The following is a 19,776-nucleotide window of genomic DNA, read 5'->3' as shown; positions in this document are numbered from 1 at the left end:
AAAAATCAGAGGATAATCTTAAAAACTAGGGTTAAGGGCACAAGTACTTGGATAGTGTGTAGGAAGCTCTGGATTCAATTTTTAACACTGTAAACACACCAGAACACAACGGAGCACCACAAAACACAGCAAGCCCAGCTCTCTCAAAGGCAAACCAGAAGTTTGTACCTGGGTAACTTAAGACTTAGCCCCTATCTCCAAATAAAAATGAAAAGCACTGGGGATTTAGCTGCAAAACAAACAACAAAGTCAGCTGACAAAACAATGAAAACCGAAACACAACCCTCCCAAGCCAAGCCCTAAAGCCTCAGGATTACATTTACTTTGGGCAAAGAGTAATTAATTCACTGTTAATATCAGAAATTTTTTTTTTTTTAAAAGACTGTACTCACTCCCCTGGAGTTTATCACATTACTTCTGCTTTCATATTTGGATTGTATGGGGTGGGCACAGATAGTGTTGGTGATCCTGGATTGTATCTGTGTAAAGTTTAAAGCATTTTTTCTTTATCAGGGTTTAAAATTTTGCCAATACACTTCAGTCTTGTCCTACTGGTTGATCTTTGGGGAAAATTGCTTTAAAATAAAAAGAAAGATAAGATTGTGTTCCCCAACATAATAACTGACATTTTCCCCTTTCTCGGTAAGCACAGCCTGGCGCCCCGTGGCTGGGAGGGGTCAGCAGTGGGTGCGAGGCGGGGTCTGCTATCACCATCCATCAAAGCCCAGATCTTTCTCACTCCTCTTCCTGGTGCCGCCTTTGGTCCCCTGGCGTGAAGTTAAAAGCAGTGACCCAGAGCCTCCCGTGTGGCCAAGGCCGTCCTCACCCAGCGCCTGCCTGGTCCACTGCCCCCTCACTCCCGCACAGGCTTCCAAGCACGCGGGATTCTCTCTGGCCACCACCGCCGTTGGGCTCATCCCTGCCCCTACCCTAATTCCTGATGCCCACCTTTTGGGGTCCAGTCGTGCAGACGCACATGCCTGCATTTCCTCAGGGCACCCCTTCGCCTTCTTTACTTCCTAGCAGGAAGAGCTCCTGGGAGCAGCTTCTCTGCTGTTTCTTTTGGGGAAGTGGGGGCCACCTCAGCCGGCACTGGGGGGTGGAGCTAGCGTGGTATGTGGTGTTGGGGAGCAAATCCTGGCCCCTGTGCTTGGCTAACTTTGCTTAAGCTGGTGCATGTAGATTGCTGAGCTATCTCACCGGACCCTCTGCTAGTTTTACGTATCCTCCTGGCTACAGAAAAGGAAGAAGTTGGTGTGTGCTCCTGTGGAATTCCACAGTGTGGTCCAAGTCTGGCTCTCAGGACACTTTCCGTGTCCCACACTGTTCAGTCTCCACTCCGAGACTCCCCGGGTTGTTGGAAGGGAGCAGCAGAATAAGCACACCCTGGTGCCAGGGAGCTGCAGTGTGCCAGGGAAACTCATTCAGCTGGGGGCTTGTGTGGCAGGAACAGCTGGCTCAGTGTTCTCTGCTAATTTTACGAAGACCAGAGGAAAGCAGAGAAGGTGCCTGTACTGGTGAGCACATGCTCATGGACCCACCGTGCCAAATGCACCCCTCGGTGTGCTTGGGTGCAAGCCAACCTCCCCTTAGTGGCCCAGGCAGACCTGCTCACCTGTGAGGAGCAGGAATGAACAGAAGTGGAAACGGGCTGGAGGACACAGACCCACAGAGAGGCGTGCTGGGAGCTCCTCTGCATTGCTCAGCTCCTTCGGCACAGCGAGACCTGCTGCCAATCTGACGGGCGACAGCTGCACGCCTGACTGGGGCTGCGTGGGTGCACATGGCCAAGGACACTGCACAGGGAGCAGGCACCTGCCTCTTCACCCCTGGTGCCTTGTGAAAACAAACTGGTGTGTGTGGGACGAGCCCGCACTCCAAGGAGGAGGGCTGGGGCACACAGGGACACACAGCGTACACAGCGTTGGCCCTGATGTTGCATGAGAATCCTCATATAAAATTATGCCATGTGCAGTCTAAGTAAGCTCCACATTGTGACCCAGGCTGCTGTGGACACATGTGTCTAAGTAAAGCCACTTGTGACTGTCACAATGGCCTCTCGTGCAAGAGGCACTACACATCTGTCCCGGGATTGCAGCCGGCTGCGGGGACCAGAGTCTGGGCACAGTCCCCTCTCCCTGGCCCTGTCCTGTCCTGGTCTCTGATGCTGCCTTGCTCTGCCATGGTCAGTTAGGGACAGCTTCCTATCACAGGCAGCAGGGCACACCGTGCTTGCTCTTCGGAAAAACTGAGAGTCTGCTAAGGAGAGTACCTAGCTGAAGCGCGAGCGGAGTCCTCACTCCTCACTCCTCCCTGCTCCATGCTCCTGCTACAAAAGGCATGGCTGAGGATAACTCCACTTAGATGAGCATGTGCTTGCTGCTGAAGGCTGAACACAGAAGGGAGAAACAGGGCGCCTTGGCCCCCAGCTCCTGCCTCTCCACAGCGGGATGTGTGCACCCGCAGGCCCACGAGCAGCCAGCTTGGCCCACCACCTGGTACTGTGCACTGGGTCCTCATCAATTGTGCGACCAGGGCTGGGAAGATAGCTCAGTGGAATAAGTGCCTGCTTGGCAAGCGCAGGGTCCTGAGTTCAACCCAGTACCACACACACACACACACACACACACACACACACACGGCCGGGAGATGGCTCAGTAGAATATGTGCTTAGGGTCAGGGAGATAGTTCAGTGGTGCAAGCGCCTGCCTAGTAGAATATGTGTTTGCCTGGCAAGCACAAGGGTCTAAGTTCAATCCTTGGTTCCCCCAAAAAAAAAAAAAAAAAAAAAAAAGTGGGACCTTGGGCCAGTGATCTGTCCTCTGGGACTCAGTTTTCCCACAAATGAAAGCAAGAGCAGGTGTGGTGGTGCTCACCTGTCATTTCAGCACTGTGAAGGCTGAGACAGGAGGCTTGGCAGGAGTAGAGGCCAGCCTGAATGACACACTCATCAACTTGAGGGTAGAAGGTTAATTAAGGGACTCAGCAGGGAGCCGGGTTCTGACTTGGTAAACACCCTGAGGCAGTGGGTACAGCAAGAGTCCTGCACCCCGCCCAGGGCAGCCTGCTTATCATGCTGGGAAGGAGAGGCGGCTACTGCCCCCCTTTTGCTCTTGTTGCTTCACTTTGCTGTCTTACACAGCTGTCCTCTGCCATGCGCCACCCAGCCTTGGAGCCAGCTAAGTATGTACTAAAACCTCTGCAAACTGTGGGCTTAATAAACCTTTTCTTTCTTAATTTTGGGGGTCAGGTATTTTGTCCCAGCAACAAGAAGGGTAACTGAGACACATAGTGAGACCCTGGCTCAAAAAGAAGAAAACAAAACAAACAACTAATTCCACTACCCAGAGCTACGCTGTCGATGCAACAAGCCACACAGATGAACCACTTAACACAGGGCTCCGCACACAGAAAACGACTAGTCACTTCCTGTCCCTCCTCCCATCGGGTCACCCCCAGGGAATCTGGCTGGCTGACACTGATAGGGATGCAGACACTGTCAGGGGCCTTGAGAACAGACAGGGATCAACAAGGCAGGGTCTCTGCCCAGCGGGAAGCTCGAGATCTGGTGGGGGAAGAGCAGGAATATGACAGCAACACCAGGAACTGGAAGGTGGGAAGCAGTGTGGGGAAAGCCAAGCCAGGAGGGATGCCGGCTCTCTGTCCCAGGCATTGTGGTACAGGGACTAAACTTGGCTCTGAGCACGCCAGGCGCAGGCTTTGTCGGGAAGCAGCACCTTGGAGCTGGAGGCATTTAAATGGGGTCAGTACAGCTTCCAGGGGCCGAGGGGCCGCATGCAAGGATAGCATTGGGCTTTGGATACTTGATGTCCCCAGAAGCCTACTAAATGCTTGATTTTTGGAGCGAGGGCCCAGGGGAAGGAAGCTGAGCCTGGGTACCCTTGGGTGGGGGGGACCACTGTCACTTTTTGCTTCAGGACCAACACAAAGTAAAGTCTCCACTACCACAGTGTCTGTGCCCCACAGCAACAGGGCCAGGCCACCGTGAACAGAAACCTCTGAGACTGCAGAGACGAACAAACCTTCCCTTCTTACCCCAGTTATGTGGCAGAGTGACCCACAGGTGCCTCCAGAGGGGTCCCCATATGTTGCAAGTGACAGGGCGGTGGGGTGGAGCAGGCCAGGCATGGCAGAGCCGTCAGGGTCGTGCTGCTGTTGGTCACAGCACAGGGATACCCAGTGTGTCATGAGGAGACTTCCCAGCATAGTACACAGCAGCCACAGAGCATTCTCTGGTGCTGGCCAAACAGATGGCTGTTGGCCTCAGAACTGTTTGGATGGTGTGGAGATTTACCATGCTTATGCTTTCCTGGTAGGTGGCATTAGGAGGCACCTAGGACACAGCCTATGACACAGGAAGCTGTAATGGCCTACATTTCACTGGAAAAAGCCAACGTTTAGGTATAGCCTCCTTTGTGGAAATCAGCAAATAACCATGCACTGGAAGGGCAGCCCTCCGAGCCTAATGGCCTTGTGCAAGGCGTTTCAGTATCTGGAGGAAATGCAAAGACAAGGTGAGAATTAGCAAAGGAAAGAGGAGTCAAGGCTGTCGGGAAGGAAGGGCAATGCAGCTGCACGGGGCGGACATATAACTGCAGGCCCCCCAGCCATGGGCTGGCACGCTGTCCACTGCATGACTTGGACCCCAGGCAGTGTATTTCCCATGCTTATAAAAATGAAAGAACCTTAGCAACACAAATTGTAGCATATCTAAGACAACTTTAGGGAAAACCACTGTGATGGCAAATAGTTTCTTAAAAAAAAAAAAAAAAATTGTGCTGGAAGTTTTGTCTGAATGACCTGACTGCTGATGCTTTGGATCTCCTTAAAGAAAGGTGGCTCTGCCCCAGGCTGCGCCGCAAGCCTTGGCTCCCTCAGGTGGAAGGGTGCGACAATTCTTCCCAGGTGTGTGGCCCGAATGGCTGCTGCACCCTGACACATCTCACCGGGAGCCTCCTGATTGAGGGGGGCCTGATGTGGTTCCCAACTTCAGGTTCTCGCATGCTCCCATCATGAAGGTGTGGTGCGCGTGCAGGACGCCGGACCACTGCTTCTGGACATAGACATCCAGGACACAGGCTTCCGGGAGCTGGGCAGGTGACCCTGGAGCCAAGGTGCTGCCTTCGCTTCCGTATTGGTGCAAAGGCCCATACAAAGTGAAGGCCAGCTTCCGGCTTGGGAGTCGAGCTTACAATCACTGCTCACATAGGTCACAACTTGAGAACACAGCAAAGGACTACATAGGCCCGAGGGCTATGCAAAAACTGTATCCATCTAAAAAGACAGCCACTGAGCCTGTTAAGGGGACAGAAGCCCTGGACGGAAGGTTTCCCATGGCAGCTGAATTCTCGAACCATGACCAGATGACAAGATCAGGTGTGAGAGCTGCAAGATGCATTTATTAGTAAGCTCAAACCCTCCATAATCCTGTATTTTAAATGTAATTATAACTAACTTCTGCAAATAAATACACAGAGTCTCAAATAAGAGACTCTGGAACACATGTAGAAACACTTCCTCACAAATGTAATAAGATTTTTAAAACCCCACTGCAGAAATAATGTAGCAATTAAAATAGCATTTATAACTAAATATGTTTAACATGCTTCCTCACATAAAAGGATAAAATTTTAAGTCATTTTAAATAACCATCTGCCTCTGTGCCATATAAAATTTTTAGTATCATTGTGTAATTAATATTAACATCACTTTCTGTTAATAATCTTATCTGTCAGATAATAAAGCAAAGACGTAGCATGCGTTTTGTTCACCGAAATAAGTTTAAGAGTGCAAAGCTAAAGGTACGAACAGTAATGAAGAAAGTGTGCGGTGCGTTTGAGGCTGGCGGCCACATACCTGTTGTCTGTTTGCGACTGTCTCTTCCTCACTGTTTGTTCACTTACTACTCTACCCTGGTGCCTCCTTCCACCCCTTCCTTTCTTCTCAGTGTCTTAATGTCTTTTCAAGGTCCTTTCAGTCTTTCTCCTTTCACATATATTTGTCAATCAAAAATAGGAACCAAGGGGTGGCTGAAAAGATCTGACCAACTTCACGCTCGTAGGTGACAGAGGGAAGATGTGATGACTTCCCTAATGAAATGACTGGACTTTAGGCAAACCTCAGACGCACAGTGAGCACCTTCCTTGCCTCTCAATGGCACAACTGTGCCTGGACCGTGCTGTACGCCTTCAAGATGAACTCAGATGTTCTCAAGGGGCAGAGGTCACCAGAGGCCTTCTAGCTAACAGGGCAGCACATCGCTCATCACCTTTCATGTCACACTGACTATTTTTGACTTGACCTTGGAGTAGTAATCGATGCTTTCTGCCTTTTTTTAAAATTTGGTACCAGAAATCAAATTTGCAACCTCACACTTGCCATGTTTTCTGTCGTTAGGAAAAAAAAAATTGAGAAACTGCAGCTGAAAATGATACAAATAAACAAACAACTCCCCCCAAAGTGGTTAAATACCTGTGTAAAGTTTTAGACTGCTGTGTTTTAGGAAACTTAAACAGCTTCAGTTAATATTCATTGTATTTGGCCAGTGAGAAAAGTCTCGATCAAATGCTGGGCCACACGCTGAGAAGAGGGGATGAGGGACAACGCGAGTGAGTCCCAGAGCGCGGGCAGCTCTTGGGCGGGAGGAGCTGATGGGGGCCTGGGTTGATGCAGGCTCCTTGGGCCTCTGCCCATGCCACAGAGAGAAAGCAAGCATGAAGGTGCAGAGCGACCCGCAGAACAGCATTAGTGCTGACAAGCTGCGGGCTGTGGACTGTGCCAGGCTCAGGAGTGAACTCGGGACAGGGATGCCTGACCTCCGCCTGCTCCCTGCCTCCTCTGCTACCAGCAGGCAGCGATCTGCGTCCTGCACAGCTGTTCCTCGCCCCAGCCGCAGGTCTGCAGCATTCTTGGCGGAGGCGGAGCTGGAGGCCGGCTCCCGTGCCTGTCTCCTCAGAGCTGCTCGCCAGCACACCCAAAGGCCCCTCTGTGCAGACAGAGCTCGCTGAGCAGCATCTGAAGGTGACTGCTCCCAGGACCCCTGAGTGACGACAGGAAGAGCTTCTGAGGCTAACCTGACAGCCACCTGCAGCAGCACTCTGCTAGCTGCCCTCTACTACCGGGTCCCCCAAGGGCTCTTGGGTCCTGCCCTCGCCAGCAGGCGTGAGTGGTGAATGTCAGCCGTGTCGTGCCGCGGCTTGTAGTGGTGGCATGGCTGCTGCCTGGTCTCTGCGTCACCACGCCATCTGCAGGGTGGAGAAGCCGGGTTTGTTGGAAGCTCACTACAGATCAGAGACTGCCATGGGCCGGCTGTGCCGCCTCCTCTGGCTCCTCCCAAGCTGGACGCAGGAGGGCAGGGCCGGGCCAGCTTTCCTGACTCAGTGCTCCTGTTCCGGGCCAGAGGATGCAGTGCATGGTGTGGGACACAGCAGCTGCCTTGACTTCTCACCAGATTCCAGAAATGCGATGCCCCTCCCCAGTGTGAAGGCCAGGTAGCACCACAGGCCCCAGGAATGGGGGTGGGGACAGGAAGTCACCCCTGAGAACCACTTGGCTAGCTTGACGACACAGACCCCAGGCCCCAAAGACCAGGAATTTATGTAGCACCCGACATCATTGCCACCGTTGGTTTCAGACCATTTCTAGGTTTCTGTCCAGCAAGGCGGAGCATCAGGGGCCTTCAGGCTTGAAAGCCACTGCTTCCTGTTCTGGGAATTGGGCAGTGCCTGACTGTCCTGCTTTCCTGGGTCAGCAGTCACTGCTGGAAATAGCCCGTAGGAAGGAACCAAGGAGACAAAGTACAAAGTTTCAGCTTTCTGATCAGGAGGGGAAAGAAAAATCCACCTTTCCCCCCTGTGGCCAGTTACCCTGGGAAGCTACTGCCTTCTCCGTGGCCACATGCTGAGAAGGGAAGGCAGGCTCTGCCGAGAAGGGAGCCCGGGTCAGCCTCTTAATTAGGCCCACTTGCACAGGGAGCAGCGCGGCCCCCCAGCGGCCGAGACAGGAGTGGCCAGCGCCGGGAGATGAGAGCTGGGGGGGGTGGGTGACACCAGGCTAAGTGGAAGGCTGATGACGAAGCCCTGGGGGAGGGGAGAAACTGATGAAGGGAACTTCAGGATCTGCGAGAAGAAAGCTTCTCTGTGGGGCGCTGTGTACCCCCGAAAGACAAGACAAGTCTTATGGAAAGGCAAATCATTCTCGTGGTGCTGGGCTTCGGCTCTCAGCATTCCTTTCTCCTGCACTAACGAGAGCTGAGGGAAAACTGTCTCAGCTGGAAGCAGAAAGCCCTGGGTCTGAATTTGGGCAAATTACGAAGAGTGTGGTCCTAGTTTCCTAGACTTTGGGAAAATGTAACAGACGGGGATAATGATTCCCAGGGAATGAGTGCTAGATGGTGTGCGAAGGCAATGTCACAGATGTCACCTCCCTCCCATTGAAGCGGGCCTGCAAACTAAGCACCCTGTGCAAGACTGGTACAGCTGCACCATCACCACCTGCTGGTCAGGTGCTAAAATTGCCAACATACCCTCCAGAGAGGAAAACACGTTCCAACTACACAAATCAAAATCGACGAGTGGGCAGTCGGTGTCCTCAGACGCCACGGCTTTGGTGTGCCTGCTGTACCCCAGGTCTCAAAGGCGGGGCTGCTGGCCTTTCTTGGGTCTTCTCTACGGGAAGGGAAGAGAAACTGCCAGCAAAGCCGGGACCTGGGTTTCCTTAGTCCCATTGTTACAGTAGCCATGCAAATCATTTCCATCGTGGGAAGGAACATCTGAGAGTCATCAAGAAGCCACAGGCTTTCCTTTCAGACCTGCTGTCTAATAATCAGAGTGCGGCATGAAGATATACAGGCAAGGAGCTACCTAAAGTATACCTACAGGAGCACACACACACACGTGCAGACCCGCGGACGAAGTGGCAGGTGGCCCCGTGGGGGCAGCAGGGAGCAAGGCTGAAGAATCACACCAAGAAATGCAATCGCAAGTGACGGCCAGAGGCGAGGCGGAAGATAAACTGCTGGACTGAAGCAATCGGAGCCGGGGTGGAGCAATCGGAGCAACCTGACAGCTGAGAGGTAGGGAAGTGTGGCTGCCACGGCAACCACGGGCCGCTCAGGCCATCAGCCAAGGCTGGCATCTGCGGAGGGTGGGGCAGCAGCCTGACCCCTCAGACCCTCAGCAAGTTGGGCAGACACAGGCCGGGCTCTGCGGCATCGGCTCCGGCCCCCAGCGAGGGCGCGATGCATCTAAAATGCCGGCTGGCCCGACGTTCACTATGACGACCTAGTGTGCTGCAAACGCCCCCCGGGGGTCCTGCTCCCCCCAGGACAGTTACCGCTTGGCTACCACGTCTAGAGAAAATGACCTGTACAGAAAATGATTAACCAGGAAAAAAAATTATAGGCTTCCAATAAGATTCAAGAAAACCCTCAGCCAATAGTTGTTGCAGAGATAATTGTTCTGAATCTATCAATAAAGTTAAGCTGCCCCTTCATTGACTGCAAACACCAATTTCTTTCACCCAGGATTATAAGTTGGTGTTCCCGGGCTCCCTGCTGCCATTACGGTGATAAACAGTTTAAACCACAACAGGATCTGACATGTAGATCAATTCTGGGTCCATAAAGAATCTACACAAGAGGGTCCAGGACAGGAATTTACAGCCACCAGTTTTTATTCTCTCTTGCTGCAAAAATTACTTCTGTCAAACACTTAGGAGAGTGAGAAAAAATGTAAAAAAATTAATTTTTCATGTACTACCGGAGCGGCCCTTTTCAATGCAGTAGAAGCGCAAGATGAATATGTTCTGCATTTAAAAAATTACGCCGAGCAGCATGTGGCACTTAGCGTGAGGGGGATCCAGCCCTCCGCACTGCTCGCAAGCACAGGCAGCAATTTGAAACCCCGAACGGAGCTGCCGGGTTCCCTCTAAGGGCAGATGCGGGGCTCATGTTAGCGACGCCAAATTATATTAGACATTTAATTTTAAACCTCAGGTACTTAAATGTGAAACCTTACAACAGTAATAGTCATAAAGCAGTGGGGCATTCCATTTCACAGAATGGATTTGTCTTTCCTTCTCTTAATTTAGCCAGCGCCCCCCTGTGTCCTGGGCGAGCGCTCACTACAAAGTCATCTATCTAATTAGGAGTCGCCCCCAGCTGCTGGAAGGCCAGTGCCCCGGGGGGTACTTGGGTGGGGGGGTGAAAGAAAAGTATTCTGGAGCCCAGGTCTCACTTTAGGGTGGCAGTGGGGACTGAGAGAATCAGAATCATAAAGCTGCCGTTAGTACTGGCCTTATAAGAAGCCGGATGACAATGGCAGGTGCGCTCCGCAGTGTAGGGACACGAAGGCGCCAGAGCTGGTAGCCTCCCCCCACCTGCTAGCTGATAGAGCTCCTTCTGCCTGTGAAATCCAAAGATGGACAAGGGTGGGAGGGGCAGCAGGGAGGCTTCAGTCAGCTGCACCTTGTATGGGAGAAAGCTGCCAGTCCTGTTTGCTTCCTGGGTGTCAAGCACTGCAGGGCACGTGTATTGTCAAGGTGAAGTCTTCAAATCCCCATGCAGCAGGCAGGGGAGACAGCTCAGTGCATGAATGCCTGCCCAAGAAGTACGAAGTCCCAAGTTCGATCTCCAGTATCGCAAAAAAAGAAACCCGTGTGTAAATATGCTTTACTGGTGTTCTCCATCAGACCCTACAACAACGCAGCCATTAAAAATGGTTGGGGGTGGGTCACTGACAAGCAAGCACCTTAAAGGTAGGACACAGGGATGTGGCCAGTGGGTGTGGCAGGTACAGCCCGGGCAGCTCCATTTCAACAAAGTCCCAGGAGAGGCCAGACACCTGGTCTGTGGAGCACATTTTGGGAGGCCAGATTTTAGAGCAGTGGCTCTCAACGTTGGCATGCAACTAACACGGGCCCCTGGCACAGGCAGTGGATACTCAGGTTCACACTCGCTGGATCCAATGGGCTGGAACCAGCCTGAGAAGGTGGGGCTGTAAACAGCTCCCAGGGGCAGCGGATGAGAGGGAAAAGCTGTGGCCTGAGTTCAAGTCTTGGCTCTGACTGGCTGCTCCGCCTGCAAGGGACATCCATGCCTGCTGTAGTGGCCTCCCTACTGGAAAGATGACAAGAACTTCTCTGTGAGAAGAAATGGGATAAAAGTCCACACGAGCCTCCACCAGTGTCAGCGCCTACCATCACTTTTGCCCTTTCAGAAATACACTGGGGAGGCCACACTATCAAGCTTTAGAACATACAGGCACCAGGAAGACCCCCATGAAAAGTAGAGGAAACGGCCTCCTGGGTGCCCCCTCTTCCGTCCTTCTGGATCCTTGATCTCTGCAGCATTCTGAAACATGATGAAGGTGAAGCCGGTGACTCTGGCCTCCAGCCCCCGCCCCGCTTCCTTCCGGCTGCACCTGATTGATGACTTTCACCTCATGGAAGCTCCTCAGCTGCCTGTGAAATCCAAAGATGTTCTCTTTCCCCCTCTGTATCTGTCCAGGTTGCCCCAGTGCTTAGAATGACTTCTGCTTGCTGATTCTGTTTTGTTTGAGCCAGGGTCTTGCTCCGTAGTGCAGACTGGCTTTGAACTCTCTAGGTGCCCAGGCTGGCCTGGACCTCCTGGTGATCCTCCTGCCTCAGCCCCCCCGGAGCTGGGATTGCAGGCATGTGTCATCATGCCCAGCACCTTTCTCCTATTTTGCCTAGAAAACAAATTCACCTGCTGCTTTACCACTCAAGGGAGATCCTCTTTGGGATGATCTTGATGAACTAGAGATCCTCAAATGACTGGACCTGGGCTGGGCTCTTTCCTGCTCACCCCTCAGCAGGCGGATGCTGGGGTAGGCAGTGGCCTGGGTTTCTGGTTTTCTGTTTGTAGCTCTAGTTCCATAAGGCCAAGGAGCCTGTGGGTGCCATGTGGGGTCACACTCAGCTTGGAAAACCTGAAGGCAGCCTTCATACTGAGATGACTTCAGTGCTCCATAAATGTGTGTGCACGTCAGTGTGAGCAGCGCCTGTGGAAAGCGGGTCCCGGCGACGCAGGCGCCTGAGAGAGGAGGTTCTGCAGGGCGGCAGGGCGGTGCCCACTCGGGCAGCTGCACACAGCTCCCAGCAGGAGGGGAAGTCGGCCCAGTGCCAGCGGCAGCACTCTGCCCTGCACACCTGGCCTCCAGCTTAGCGCTGCCTGCACAGCGCCCCCTGGGTCCCATGAAGGACTCCACTTCTCCTTCCTGGCCTCTTCTGCGCTGTCCCCTGAGGTCCGCATGTGGTCACAGCTTGGGATCACTGAGGAGCAGCTAGAAATGGGGACGATGTTTACCAAAGCTGAAGTCCTGCCGCAGCAGCTGGTGGGTCTACAGGGAGGACCTGATGCTCAATCTTTTAATTAGAACAAATTATACTAAAATTGCTCTAAAGCCCTGTCTGATAGATTACATACAACAGTGGGAATTCCTTTAAATACCGGTGAACAAGCCATAGACAAAACGCCACCGGCAATGCAGGCTGCAGGCAGGCGGCATGCCCTCCGCGCTGCATAACTCATGCTTGCACGCATGCGTCAAGGCCGTTTCCAGTGTACAGCTCTGTCACCCGAAACACAGGAGCCACTTGTTCAAATGTGGAAGATGTGCAGGAACAAGGGACTGAAGACATCAGGATGCCCCAGAATTCTGAGGGTGTGCTAGGAGCCCCAGAAGCCTGACGAGCAGAAGGAGTTAGCCCTTGTGACTCAAAATGCACATGAGCGGTGGCCTGCGGTTCACACGTGTAGGGCAGCGACACTCAATGGCTGATGCTACTCCTTGGCCCCACTGTCATGTGGCCAAGCACGCCTGGAACCCTGGCTTCCCATCTGTCCACTGGGGATAAGTGTCTGCTCCCTGACCAGAAAGGAGCAGATGAGAGAGGGCGAGGCAGCTTATCAGGGACAAAATGCTCCACAGGTGACAGGTGAGACGTGCACCACTGCCAAGGCATCCTCCACAGGGCCTGGGCAGCTCCGGCCCCACGCCCGGCCCCGAGCTACACAGAGGACCTGGAGGCGGCCGCGGTCTGTGGGGCTGCGCCCCCTCTTACCACTGCTGATGGCCGAGTTTGCAATGACCGTAGCCTCGCTCCACTGGTCGGCACTGGAGACTGAGTAGGAGCGCTGGTGCATGCCATCCGGTCGGCTGTTGAAGGACACCAGGCTGACGCCGCTTGCCATCTGAGACCCAGACGCACTAGTGACATTCCCTAGGAATAAACAAGTCGGGTGAACACCACGGCGAGCTGCAGAGTACAGAAGCCAGCGCGAGTCAAGTCTACGGGGCCTCAGGATGGCACGAGGCGTGGTGGTCACTGGAAGCCCCTGTGGTCCTGCCTGTGTAGCAAACGATACATCACAAGGCACGTGGTCAGCACACGACCGAGACCAGCAGAGCGGTGATGCCAACTGTGGCGGTGCTTAACTGAGAGGTGCCCACGAGCCTGGATGGTCGTGTGCAAAGCAATCCCAGAGACACAGGACCCTGTCTCCGCCTCTAAAGACAAGAGGCTCAGCCAGTCCCTGGCAGAGGGTCAGCACAGGGCAGGGCACGCCTGGGAGCCCCGATGTGCCAGCCCACCCATGGGATGGCACAGCTCACCCATGGGAGTCGGCTCTCTGGGCCAGAGGGTGGTGGCATTCACCGTGCCACATGCCACAGTCCCCAGAGGCAGCCTGTGGAGGTGCAGACTGACCAGAGATGCTCACTCTGCACATTGCAGAGACTGAATGGAAGGAAAACAACCTTGTTCCTAGCGCACACTGTGATGAAAATGATTCTATTGTACACCTGATGATGTGGATCCCTGGTTCAACAGGGACCAGAATTAATACTTGGTCACACTAACTTTAGACCCCAAATATAATGAGCTTTCTTTAAAAGCCAAGCCAATCACACCTGCTGCTTGGGAATCAGTCTTGGATCTAGTGCAAGAGTTCAGAGATATTAGGGCTTGGACGGATGGACACACACACACTTACACACTCACTCTTTCCTCCAACTGTTTTAGCTCAGAACCAATTAAGTTGTAAATTTTTCCAATGGAAGGTTTTCACAGTACCAAGTTTAAATGCATAGCCCATTAGCGGCACCTAAATCTGGCCAATTACCAGACTTTCCTGTGGAGCTCTGTAAAAATAGAGGTCTCACGATCAGGCTGATTTTGATTCAGAAGACATGGGGCCTGGGCTTGGGAGAATATGCAACTTCAGGAGCATGCCAGAGGCCCAGGTGAGCAGCCAGGGCCCCTCCACAGGTCCCAGCACCCTGGAAGTCACAGTTGTCAACACAGCAGACTGTGGCACCATCCTGCGATTAATGAAGATACAGGGTTTCCATACTAAAAACGTATTTCTCTACCTTGGAAAACAAAGATAACCTTTGATGCCATTGTGGGGATTGGATATACGCATTGAGTGCTGCAGGAGTTGGTCATTGGAGGGTCTGCCTGACTCCAGAACAAGGCCAGAGGGGAGGCGTGCAGGCCACAGGCCTTCCTGCTCACAAGGCAGTGATGCTGCCTGGGAATGTGCGGGATCCCCAGCGCCCGGGGTCTCCCGGCACCGGCTTCCTGAGCCACCCCAGGATCCAGGTGCACACTGCTGCTTGAGCAGGCCTGTTGCTGAGCTTGGGTGGTGACTAGGAGGCAACAACAACTCCCACCAGACTGGACCTTGTGCCCCTGCAGCCCGCTAGCAGTCTGCAGAGAAGCCGGGAGGGCAGAGTCCGGGGCTGCAGTCGAGGCTCAGTCTGGCCCCACCCTCTTCACACACCACCATCCAGAGTGCCCTCTGGAGCTCCCGAGAGAGCACTACAAGCAAGCAGCTCCTGTACCCCTGGCTGCTACCACTGAGCCCTCGGAGCTGCCCTCTGGGTATAGCGAGTTGCTCTGATCTGTGCTCATGGCGGCTGCATTCCGAGGAGGGGCTTGGGGCTTGAGCCTGCAGGGGTGTTATACTCTCTCCTTTGCACTGCACCCCTCGGGCTGCTCCCCACCCGGGGGCACCACAGCAGCTGCATCCAGGGGCTCCAGCATCATCTGGCTGGCCTCCTTCAGGCTCAGCCAGTGGGTAGCAGGGCAGGGAGACATGAACTCGGGGGTCTACCACGGCCTCTTGCCCTGGGTCCCCTAGGGCTGGTTGTGCACCTCCCTGCCGGCCCGCTCCTGTCAGCCCTGGTGCCCACCTTGTGCCCTGTGCTTCTCTCCCCCATGGAATGGCAGTGGCACAGACCTCTCCATCAGGGCCATGCTCGGGTACCAGGTGGTGTGGCTCTCTACCACCCCATGACTTCCCAGCAGACAGAGGGTGCAGGGCACTGCTAATATTTATAGGGGCTTCAAGGGAAAGGGAAAGACGGAAAAAGAATGAAAGAGTGGTGAGAAGCCACACACGAGCAGGGCGACCCCAGTGGCACATGCTGCTCCTGCCTGCAGAGACATGTGCCATGTAGGTAAAAGGTCAGGCGGAGGTGCCTTCTTCACTGTGGAGCCCACCTGGACCCGAGAGGTCAACATCCCCAAGGTCTTGGGGATGCAACGCTAAGTTGCCCAGGCTGGCCTCTAATTCATGATCCTCCTGCCCTAGCTCCCCAAGACGTCCTCCGCCTGGCTGTGTGCACCCCTTCCAGACCGCGCTGGGCACAGGACACAGTGCCCACCTGTGCCGTCTCCCTCGCGCAGTCCTCCCACGGCAGCAGCCCAGCTCACCCAGCCCAGCAGCCTCCAACTTCTACCTTGATGAGTGGAAGAAAGGGTAGAGCGCCTCTGTTAGTAACTATGGAGACCAACTCCAGAAAGAAGGACCAGCATGTACCAAGGACAGCAAGCTGATCTGAACTCGAGACAGGAAACGCACAGAAGGTAGGGATCTGGGACAGACCTCATTGAATGTGTCCAAGGTCTCGGTTGGAAACAAGACATCATGCTGCTGAGACACGAGGGACGAGGTCCTTACGGGGCGCACACTAATGCCCACAGGTCTGCAAAATCCTCACAGTCTGAGAGGTAAAATTGAAGCACAAGCCCTGGGACATACAAGGTCGGTGGTGACGCAGCTCTGGCCGTGGCTCAGACACCTGGGGGGAGGGGCAGGGAGCCTCCCAGCAGGACCACACACTCCTGCCACCTTGCTGGAAGAATCTAAGTCAGCTGGTCAGGTCCTTTGGAGCTGGGGATGGTCCCCCTAGCCCCTGCTCCCACATCCCAGCTGTGGGAACATACAGAAACAGCAGGACCCGATTTTGGCCACATCACAGCCTGCCTAAGGAAACAGCATTATTCAAGGAACATTTCAAGACAGATACATACACTTGTGGCCTGGAGTCCAGCTTGAGTTCGCAGATGAAATTTTGTTTAATCTGAGAGATTCCATCTAAAAATCTGTCGTTTCTAGCGTCCCTTGGAAAATGGGAATGTGTGACCGATGTGGCCCTATTAGTTCTTGAAAACAGTGAGTCAGCCACCTTCACCTCTGAGTCTCAGAAAATGCACTACTGTCACGGGGCGCTCCTCTCCCTACTCCCAGCTGCGGGGGCACACTGGCGTAGCGGCTGCCGCGCTTCTGGCCACAAACGTGCCCCGGGCTGGGCCCTCGGCCGCACAGCAGCATCGCTCTGCCCTGAGGAAACCCATGGGCAAGAAGCCAACAGCCGTCCAACACTCAGTGAATTTTTAATGATAGATTTCAAAACAAATTACGAGAGGTCATCATTTCTAACACTTATATAACACCCCAACAAAGTTGAAGGCACAGTTTCGCTTCTGCTCCCGGGTGACTTTCATTCACTACTTGGTCACTTCATACTGCCCCTCTGTCCTGTTTTCCTACACAAGCATCCAGCAATATCCACCCTGTGGGTTACTGAGCAGGGGCTCCTCAATGCTTCTAAAAAGACCTGAAGCACAAAAGGAGGCTCCATGTATAAAATTGCCTTATTCTGTCTCAAAGGGCTGGAGGGCTTCATCTCTCCTTGAATGGTAATTCATTTCACGTTAACGAGTTATTAATTAAGGCTGAGAAGCTAAGGTCCTTGTTTGCGAAAAAGGCAGATGACTGATGTGCTGAGCACTGAGGACCTCGACTTCCAGCCTTGGGAGCCTTGAGCAGGCCTCCCCGTGTACCCCGTGCCACTAAGGTCAGCCTGACCTTACTGCAAGCTCTCGCTCCTCACCACCAGACCCCAAATCCACACTGCTATCCGCAGTGATGTCTCTGGCACCACTGCGCTGTGCAGCCACAGACCGACACCCGCAGCTACACCTGGCAGCAAGAGGATTTCTTTAAGGGGAGGCCACAGCTCTTGTTCCAGAGCTGCAGGATCCTAGGAGGGCCGCAAGGACCACAGCCACAAACTGAAGACACCAGGAGAGCCAATTTCAGGGATTAGCACGCTGCCATGCGTGTGGCCTGCGGAAGCCCTGCCTGATCCTAGGTCAGCCCCGCAGAGCTCTGGGGCTTTGCTCCCCAGCAGTGACTCCCCAGCACACACACCTGGGTGTGCCTTGGAATTGTGTGCTCCAGGAACAGGACACAAAGCTGGGGTCTCTGCATGTGGAGGCAGTCCCTGCTCCACACTCCGGAGGTGGACCCCAAAGCCAGCTCAGAATGCTCTTTCCTGCACAGAGAAAGGGACATACTGGGAAGCTTCTCACCTGAACCAGGGTCACTAGCTGCCCTGGGAGTAGACCTGCTGAAGGATTCTGGCCTTCCCGTCCTCACCTCTCCTCATCCTGCAACCTGGCAGTGAGCCCCTGCACCCCACTGCGGCAGACCACATCATTGCCCCTTTCTTTATTCTCTGTGATCTTTCTGGGGACAGCAGAGAACTGAGTGTGTCTTCAGAGTATTATCTACCCATCAGCTCGAAGAATAATGCTACTTTTTGTGGCAAAGGTCAGGCAGGCTGGCTTGTACCCCATTATAAACTGTTGGGTGTCCTAAGCTTGGGTTTCTCTCTGGTGTGTTCTGGATCTAGAATGACCCCAGTGGCCAGCTGAGGGGATCTAGGGGAACGATTAGATCCCAAGGGTGCTCTAACCTAACCCCAAACCACTGATGAGCTTGTAGTCCACTGGGCTATTAGAAGGTGGGGCCTAGTTAACGGGACAGGGCCACAGGGCCACGAGCCTGGGGACTGTGCTGTTCCTATCCCCTTTCCCTGGGGCACTCTCTCTGTCCAAATCCTATTCACCATGTGAGCAGTTCTGCTTGGCCACTGCTGCCCAGCATGGCTTCTGCCTCATCTCAGGCCCATACATGATGGAGCTATGGTCCGACAGCTCCGCAGCCATGGGCCGAAACAGTTCTCTCCTGAACTGTCTTTCTTGGGCATTAGCCACAATGATGTAGAGCTGGCTGGCACACTCTCCTACAATACGGGCAGGCCCTGTGTGAGCTGGTACCACCCTGTGGGAATCAGGGCTTGTGCTGTCACTTGTCTTGGCCCACTGGTGTCTGCAGCCATGTCGCAGGCTGGCTGGTCAGATCACAGGAGGGTGAAAAGGGCCCCTTCACTGTCCTTGTCACCCACCGTGACACTGACACAACTTGTCTTACTGCATTGAGTGCCAGTGTGCTGGGGACAGTGAAGGGGACAGAGGCCTTTGTCCTTAGCAGACCTACAGCCTTATCCATGAGACAGGATCAGAGGAGTATTAAGAGGCCCAGACTCAAGGCAGGCTGACACTGGAGGCCTGGGAAGTGCTGGGGATGAGAGTGCCCCCTGCTGGAAGATCCAAGAAGGACTGTGGAATTTGGTTGAGCGGGCCTCAGACTCTAGGATGGAGAACGGCTAGCCTGCTACCCTTCCAGGACAAGCCCACCGGCTCTCCCAATGGGTCCACAGGCGAGGCTTCCACACGGCATCTCAAGTCTAACTTATCACTTTCTCCCTCAAGATTTCTCTTCTTTTTTCAAATGCATCCAGATTAAAATCCTCTGTGCCAATGAGCACTAGGCCCACCCATAGGCACATGTAGGCAGCTGCGGCAGCACAATGGGAATGACCAAAGGGCCCAAGCACCATGGACACATGGTGGATGGACGCCTCGGAGGCAAAGGAGCTGATGCCCAGCTATCAGGGTGAACAGCAGTCAGAATGGGAAAAGCGGAGAATACACAAACGGTGGCTCTGGTTAGTGGTACAGCAGCAGCAGGCACAGCCCACCCAAGACCAAGGTGCCCACGCATACGCGGGGTGGCAGGGATGGAAGTGGTCCACAGAGCCTCCTGGGCGCTGGCTGCTTCTGGGCTTATTTTTGTGATAAAGTCTCACTATGTAGCCCAGGCTGGCCTCTAACTCAGGGCAGGCCTACTGCCTTAGCCCTGCATGCTGGGATCACAGGTGTGTGCCACCACGTTTGGCCTACCCGCTGTTGCTTGATCTGAGCTCCGCTCATCTGTCCACTTGGCTCCAGCTTTCACTTTTTCAGTGTCTCATACACATCCTATCAATTTTATTTCCCCTAAAGCCCTATGCTGAAGGGGCTGTGGATGCAGACATCGGGTCAGGAGGTATCTGCAAAAGCAAGGTTAGGCAGACAAACAGCTTTAGCTGCACCACATCCTTGGAGAGCGGCCCTGTCCTGAATGGCATGGGACGCTGGCTTCTACAGGAAGGTGTCCCTGAGGGCCTGTCTGGCATGCGCTCGGCAGTCTCCCCCATATTACTATGGACACATGGCTGGCTCCTGGCCCTTCCCGGTGCTGCAGGAAGCATGTTC

The 19,776-nt window shown here is 53.9% G+C and overlaps 1 protein-coding gene across 6 annotated transcripts in view; it reads right to left on the bottom strand.

Annotated features, from left to right (window-relative positions):
* Agap1 (ArfGAP with GTPase domain, ankyrin repeat and PH domain 1) overlaps window positions 1-19,776 on the bottom strand; it is a 473,220-nt gene that overhangs the window by 115,963 nt on the left and 337,481 nt on the right. For 2 of the 6 annotated variants that reach the window (XM_023722112.1, XM_004637336.2), the window contains exon 12: window positions 13,105-13,263. The exons of 2 other annotated variants lie outside the window; for them this stretch is intronic. In XM_023722112.1, the coding sequence (XP_023577880.1) occupies window positions 13,105-13,263 (159 nt within the window). Of the gene's footprint in view, window positions 1-10,761; window positions 11,138-13,104; window positions 13,264-19,776 lie in introns of those variants that run through there. 2 more of the 6 variants (XM_023722114.1, XM_023722115.1) reach the window with 2 other exon arrangements.

Source organism: Octodon degus, unplaced genomic scaffold, assembly GCF_000260255.1.
Source record: "Octodon degus isolate 3935 unplaced genomic scaffold, OctDeg1.0 scaffold00089, whole genome shotgun sequence".
Taxonomy (NCBI): Eukaryota; Metazoa; Chordata; class Mammalia; order Rodentia; family Octodontidae; genus Octodon; species Octodon degus.
The sequence above is the reverse complement of the archived record's forward strand: the minus strand, read 5'-3'. Positions and strand labels throughout refer to the sequence as shown.